Source organism: Austrofundulus limnaeus, unplaced genomic scaffold, assembly GCF_001266775.1.
Source record: "Austrofundulus limnaeus strain Quisiro unplaced genomic scaffold, Austrofundulus_limnaeus-1.0 Scaffold405, whole genome shotgun sequence".
NCBI classification, from domain to species: domain Eukaryota; kingdom Metazoa; phylum Chordata; class Actinopteri; order Cyprinodontiformes; family Rivulidae; genus Austrofundulus; species Austrofundulus limnaeus.
In genome coordinates, this window is record NW_013952807.1 from 316,789 (window position 1) to 323,941 (window position 7,153).

The 7,153-nt window shown below is 41.2% G+C and overlaps 2 protein-coding genes across 4 annotated transcripts in view; one reads left to right on the plus strand and one right to left on the minus strand.

The window, feature by feature from the left end:
* The window catches only part of tepsin (TEPSIN adaptor related protein complex 4 accessory protein), a 9,761-nt gene extending 6,155 nt beyond the window's left edge, over nt 1-3,606 (plus strand). For 2 of the 3 annotated variants that reach the window (XM_014024055.1, XM_014024057.1), the window contains 4 exons: nt 164-277; nt 355-433; nt 514-648; nt 734-3,606. In XM_014024055.1, coding sequence (XP_013879509.1) covers nt 164-277; nt 355-433; nt 514-648; nt 734-1,330 — 925 coding nt within the window. In that variant the 3' untranslated portion in view covers nt 1,331-3,606. The remainder of the gene's footprint in view (nt 1-163; nt 278-354; nt 434-513; nt 649-733) is intronic. The other variant, XM_014024056.1, reaches the window with a different exon arrangement.
* A 1,069-nt stretch (nt 3,607-4,675) lies between these two features.
* Nucleotides 4,676-6,610, minus strand: si:dkey-21c1.1 (protein FAM104A; the record flags this gene model as incomplete). Its single annotated transcript, XM_014024060.1, is given in 3 exon segments — nt 4,676-5,825; nt 5,966-6,071; nt 6,321-6,610. Coding segments are annotated over 3 exon segments (351 nt in total). The 3' UTR covers nt 4,676-5,597.
* Between the last annotated feature and the right edge of the window lie 543 nt (nt 6,611-7,153).

Sequence of the window (7,153 nt, forward strand, 5' to 3'; positions counted from 1 at the left end):
GTATTTTTATAGTCTTTATTTTACATTTCAAATATATGTTTATTAAATAAATTCTAATGTTACAACTAATCAGGAATCCCTTTAAAAAGACTTTCCACAATGACTAATGGGGCACTTCTCTGTGTGAGCTGGTCGACTAGTCTCTGTTCTTCCTGTTCTGCAGGACAGAAGCCTTGCAGCTGGGTGACTGTGGACAGGAGACAGCTCTCATTAATAAACTGACAGACGGCTCCAGAGTTTTCCTGACCCGAGAGGAGAGTCAACACTTCCTCAAAGAGTCAGTATGTCTTCCTTTGGTTGTTGTTTGTTCTCTTGTGAAACGCAGCTCAGTTTCTGCTGTATTTCATCTTCCAGGTGCTCCACTCTGAACTGTGAGGTTGTGGTGGAGCTGCTCTCCAACAAGCTCCAAGATCAGTTATCTGCTGTTAAGATGGTAACAATAATTATGACTCATTACTGCTAAGGTTTTCTTTAGAGTTGTTCCCRCTGTAATGTTATATTCTAAACTCGCAGCGGGCTCTGTGTGCCGTTTCATGTCTCATGACGTCCGACCTTCTTTCCCTGGAACAAATCTACGGAGCCACTCAGCGCAGACTTGGTCAGCTGAGCGAGGGCCCACCGGGGCCTGTGGCAAACAAAGCTACCAAGGTAAGAGGGCAAAGTAAGAGCAAGCTGAGGACACGTAAGATAAAACCACTCCAGATGAGGTAGCATTCTTATCTCCTCCTAACAGATCCTTCGACTGTTTGAGGCGCTCATGGGTGGAGCTCAGCATGCTGCCAGGCAGGAGGCAGTGAACAGCAGCCATCAGGCCACAGCTAATCAGGTTCACACGACCGATAACTCCGAACTTTTTCAGTCTGRGTCTGTAGATGTGGTCCTAACACCAAATCATCCACCTCCTCCTGATCTGGACCAGGCTTGGAGAACAAAGGAGCTGATAAATGCTCCTGAAGAGGAGAAGCTCTTCGTCACTCAACAAGAGTTGGTAGAAAATCCAGTAGAGCTCGTCAGGACTGCGGGTGTAAAATCGCCCTCTGCAGATCCAGAGCTCTTCGAGGACAGACTGTCCCCTGAGCCTGAGCCGTCCAGCCTGAGCAGACTGTCTCTGTTCAGGGGCATGGAGCTGATCACCAAGGGGAGGGTGCTGTGTGGAAGCGATACGCCACAGACTGGGGTGGATAAAACAGACGATAGCTTAGAAGCCGTTCAGAACCCCGACTCATCTGTGGCTTCTGTTCAAACCAGCCAGGAAGTCGCTTCTAGTTGTAACTTTGTTGCGTCTGATAAACCGCAGCCAGTATCTGCTTTCTCATTTCTCAACTGTTGACAAATTGTGGAGCTGGGACTGTTTTAACAACGATGTCATTATGTTTCGTTCAGTTCTTGTTTTTGTTTTGTTTGTTTTTTTCTCGTTTGTTTCGATCTGCTAAATTGTAACTACAAGTATGTGATTATCAGAGGAGCATTTTTAATGTGTTTGTTTCATCAAAAGCTGTTCTAAAACAGCAAACTGAGTCAAGAGCCAAAAATTTGAAACTTATAAGTGTTCTTTTTGTTTGAGTTCCCACCAATCTATCAGGCCAAGGAAAGCTCTAAGTTTTCTTCATTGGCTTTGTTCAAAAAAACTCTTTTTTTTTCTAAATGTGGTTGTGTTAAATTCAAGCTGGAAAGCTAAACAATGACACTGGATGAGAACCAACTCTGTGACGTTCTACATTATATAATGTTAAGAAGAGCAACAATCTGTAAGCAGAGGGCGAAATAATTATTTGATTCCCTGCWGATTGTGTAAGTTCGCCCACTTGCAAAGAAATGACCAGTCCTAATTTTTTATGTTAGTTTCATTTGAGGGGAAGAAAAATAATRTCTACTAAAAATGCAGAGGAAAACACATTATGTAAAAGGAAAATTAAAGATTTTCCAATCATTTAAGGAAATAAGTATTTGATATCCTAATCAACTGCAATTTCTGTATTTTTCAGGTAATTCTTCCCCCGAATGTTTAGTTGATTCTATCTTCAGTAAAATTGAACTGTTAGAACATTTTGAGACTTACAAAACCTTCTATAATGATTACAACTTCTAGATCAGGGCTATTCAACTGGCAGCCCGCAGGCCACATCCGGCCTGCAGGTGATTTCACTCTGGCCTGCCAATGAGATTTTAATTCATTAAATCAAAAAATAGATTTTAGATCAATTTTAAATGTATGATTCAATGCAACAAAAATAAAAAAAACTTAAAAGTTTAAGGATAATTATTCTTTTACAAAATGCAGTGTTCTCCCTACCATTACTGCTCAACCCACCACCATCCTACATATCTGACCCCTGAGCATTTTAACTGGATAACCCTGTTCTAGATGTGTTAGCTTTCACTTTTGGCTTTGGCTCGGTTTGTTTTGTGGTACTTTTGCGCATCATTGTGTTTTTATTTAGTTCAAGGTAGACTTTTAATCTTTGATTTAACACGTTAAAATATGTCATAATGTTAGGAATCTAACAAAATGAAACAAAACAAACAAACAAAGATTATCTGCAAACACAATTTAGCTGGTATTCAAMGAAACCTCAGTCAGACTGAAACATAAATTTCCCTTAAATCAGTGAAGCGCCTGCCTCGAGCTGTTTTAAAAACAGATGCAAGTTTTCCTTTTAAAACCTGAGTTGGTCTAAGATGAACTCAGTTTAGCACTTCACAGTGTTTGCATTGCCTCGGCCCATTATTATGAAGTGTTCAGACTGAAATGTGGATATTTGGTTACACAACTTGAGCTTGCAGATGATGTGGATTCTATAAAAGATTCTTGGAAATGACAACAACAAACCMTTTAATCTTTGTTGTACATGTGGGTTGACCGAAAAGAAATAGGACCTTGACCTTGGTGGAGGATGAAACTGAAGGTACCTGACTGATTCATCACTCTTTGTTTCCTGTCGTCTTCATGAAGTGTTCAAACAGACGACAGCTGCTCTTAGTGTCGGATGAATTCACCGTTTTYTCTTTTTAAACGGGGACATAAAGTCCTCTGATCCCTGTTTGTTTTCCAGTTGATCAAATATGTGCAGAAAACATAATGTTTTGGCTTCATGAGCAGCACTCGAAGCTTTCTTTATCTCAGGATTCAGTTAAAGTACCAACCTACACCTCTGCAGCATGTTGTGAACCTCTGGAGAACCTTCCTGTTTGGAATTTGCACTACAGATGCTCTACTTGTAAACTTAGACCTATGAATGAAAGTTGTCTTCCATACATGTTTTTTTCTTTTTTGGTACTAAGACAAATGTTGGTGTAAATTTTGTTAGTTTCTAATTAATATATTTATTATGTCTATTCTGTATAAATAGACACCAGAGGTTGTAGAGTGCATGATTTAAAACTACCACTGACAGAGGAGTTTGTTATTAAGATATTCCTTCATCAGTGGAGTAAAAACATGTTTGATAAAATATGTTAAAATGATGTTGCTGTTTCTGTTTAACAAGTTTTCTTCTTATTGCAGTGTTGACTACCATGTAGTGTAGCCCAAACAGTAAAACTACAACGAATACCACAAGCCATGACAATAAAACATGCTGTATTTTTTGTTACAGCAACACCTAATGGATTAATCTCAATATGTTTTATTAATCTTGTTTATTTGGTCTAATCCAGTTGTTTCTAAAACTAAAGTGAGACATCACTTTGGGTCATGAAGCATGAAAGATGATCTCCATTTTACTAACATTTCTACAAAATGTAATCAAACTATTGCTAAATGATGCAGTTAAGACTGTTGTGCTTTCTTTTTAATAACAAGCAAGATTAGTATATTTAAATCAGGGTAACATTACATAATACAGCCCAGTACTACAGTATGTGTGTACCTGGTATTCAGAGGGATTTACCCTGTATAGGTACAAAGCAGTATTATGCAAGTGATCAGAGTTGTAAAGTAACTAAGTAAAAATACATCTTTACTGTACTTAAGTAGATTTTTTGGGTATCTGTACTTTACTTGAGTAATTATTCTTCAGCCYACTATTTACTTTTACTCCTTACATTTTTACACAATTATCTGTACTTTCTATTTCTTACATTTTTTTAAAAGGTAAGAAGTAGAAAGTCATTACTCCTATTTCATTACAGCTTAAACTTATATGTGTGTGTGTGTGTGTGTGTGTGTGTGTGTGTGTGTGTGTGTGTTTTGAGGATCTCACCTCCCAATAAATGTTATTTTGGGAAGTCTATCCACTCATTTTTACTCCATACTTTTGCGTCTTATGTCACAAATTTACTTTTGATACATAAGTACAAAATATACTAGAAACTTTAAGACCTTTACTCAAGAAATATTCTTAGAGGAGACTTGAACTTTTACCAAAGTAATTTTATGGTAAGATACTTGTACTTTTATCAAGTATCACTTTCAGGTACTTTATACAACACTGCAGGGTCTCTAGCACTTTGTGGGTCAGAGGCTGGTACCTATAGTGTACATCCCTCTAAATACCAGGTACATACAGTCTTGGCCTTGTGACCGGTCTTGAGTACTACAGTACTATTGCTACCTAAACAAGCAATAGAATGGGATTATGAGCCTTTGTGAGTCTCAGGCTAAATAATTTGAGATTCACAAAGTTTTTTCAAACTTTTTAAGTCAAAGGATTTCGAAAAATTCAAAAYCAGTGAATCACTTTCACATCTCCTTTTATTTGCAACACAGTGTATTGGTCAAACTAGACCACCCATAAACATGTATGGCTGAGAGGTTTGACACACCTACACACACAATGTGTAAAATGTAAAAGATGTAAACACTCGGTCGCTTTAAAACAACACTGTGCTCCTTTGTTTTCGTCAGAAGCACTCTGCTGGATACATGGCTGCCCRAGCAGCAGAACCCAAGGCCTGTTCRCTGTCTAAAATTAACCAAAAGTCTAATTTAAGGTTGGATTTTGGCAGCAAGATTCAGTTCCTGTTCYCTGTTACCTTCAACCCACTGGTGTACAACACCTATGCTTAAATATGAGAGCAAAAGAATAGTGGTTATCTGTAAACCTTTGATTAAATGAAAATAAATAAAAAGGCTAAAGTGTTATTTAAACTGACTTGCTGTAAAATTCTCCACAAAGTAGATTTAGTTGACCCCCCCCATCAAAGCTTCTATTATACAAACATACATCTGACCTTTTCTGGTCATGAAAGAATTATTGAGTAAAGTGCAACACTTTATTTAAATCCACAAGCACTTTGGATCGTCATAACATCTTTTTGTCATTAGCACCAATGAAAATGTCCACGCACGCGTGTAAAGAGAGTAAGTCCTCCTAATAAAGTGCACAGGGTGTGTACACACTTGCACACAGACACACACACACACACATCACTACTGCACAGAAAAACCACAGTGGCTGGACCATGGAAAGGTGGATGTGCTTATGGTCTCAAAATGATACATGGTGAGGTGGAACCTCCCTGGTCCTCGTCCCTTTCACGCCGGACCCCAGCGGCGTCGCGTTGAGGCTCTTCGGGGGAGGGGAGGGGTCGTGTCAGAGGTGTCGGCAYCGATGAACGGCGGACAGAAGATCAGGAGAGGTCACGCGGGGTCACGGTCATGTCGAGCTCTGACGCCCTCGGGTCTGCAGGCTGCTGAAGTGCGCCTCCCTCAGGACTCTGTTGATGTAGACGTAAGGGACACCGCCGCCGTGCTGCACGGAGCTGGCGGGGTCTTCGTGGGTCGTGCTGGTGCAGGTGTCCTGGCTGTGGACGTACGGCCTGGTGCTGGCCTCCGTCGCTCTCTCTGGACTGCTGACTCCATTGCTGCTGTCGCTGCTGGAAGACTGCAAAACAGAGGAGAGAGAMGAAGGCTTCATGGATGGAGGATACAACACTCTGACCGGTGCGCTTCCTGAGAAGCGCTGGGCCGCAAAAACGACAAAAAACTAAGTAAACTTATGGTCAACACGCTTTTCAGTGTCACCTCCGAGTCCAGATCTGATTCGAGCGGACAGGGACCCCTTCCTGACCTCTTGGCCTGAGGTATCAGCTGTTGGTCTTCGATGCTGTCACAGCTACAGTGTCGCTTCCTGCACCAAACAGAAATGGAAGGAACTGAGAGATTGTGTGACAGAAATACTGCAGGGAGGGGAGGGGAGGGAGCAGCAGGAAGAGAGGACATGGAGGAACCAAAAATAGAAGCGCACACTCAGGCATGTTGCACTGTCATAATACCAGAACACACATGTCTATAGCAAGGTCCACACAGACATATGAGATTAAACCATAGTGTTTAACTACAGTGACGCAACAGATCAATGAAATTATGATGATCTTACCTGTTATCAGTTAACATTTCTGCAATGGGGACGGATGGCTTTTGGTAGAAAMCCGATGGACACCTGTTTTAGGCCGACTTAGGGGTAAGGATGTGTGAAAGCTTCAGCTCAGTGTGGCTAACCCTCCCTCATGGGTCCTGAGGTGCTCCGGCGTGTGTGTGACAGCTACAACCAGCCGGTTCTTCTAGGCACAGCTCGCGACACCAACCTCCTCCTCCTCCTCCTCCTCCGGGGTTTGATTCAGTCCCGTTGTTCTTTCAAAACAGACTATCTCTGTGGAGGAGAACAAACTGCTGCTGCAGCTGGGTGTTCCCGATCAGGGAGCGAAATCTCCGCCAACTCCACGCATCGTCATGACAGCAGAGGGAGCAAAAGCTCGTCTGCKGCTATCTGCGCGAGCAGCCGAAGTTCTTCCGCTTTCGTCTTCCACGCGCCGAGCCGCTGCCTGTACGTGACAGCTGTGTGTGGACATTACCTGGACGGTAAACTTAAGAAAAACGATATTTCAAAGTTGTTTAAAGCGAGTTAATGGTTACTTCAGGCCAGGGTCATCTCGTCTGCTGTACTGATACGAAAAACGACTTATTTCCTGTATTTAAGCCCCGCCCCCGTGTTTACGTGAAGTCACGAATATAACTTCCGGTGTTAGCAGCAGCTGCACGGTATGGTTTTGTTTATCTTACAATTTTCAAAAAAAATGATAATGTTTTGTAAATTTATAAACTGCAAAAAAGCAGTAAAACATGATAGATAGATAGATAGATAGATAGATAGATAGATAGATAGATAGATAGATAGATAGATAGATAGATAGATAGATAGATAGATAGATA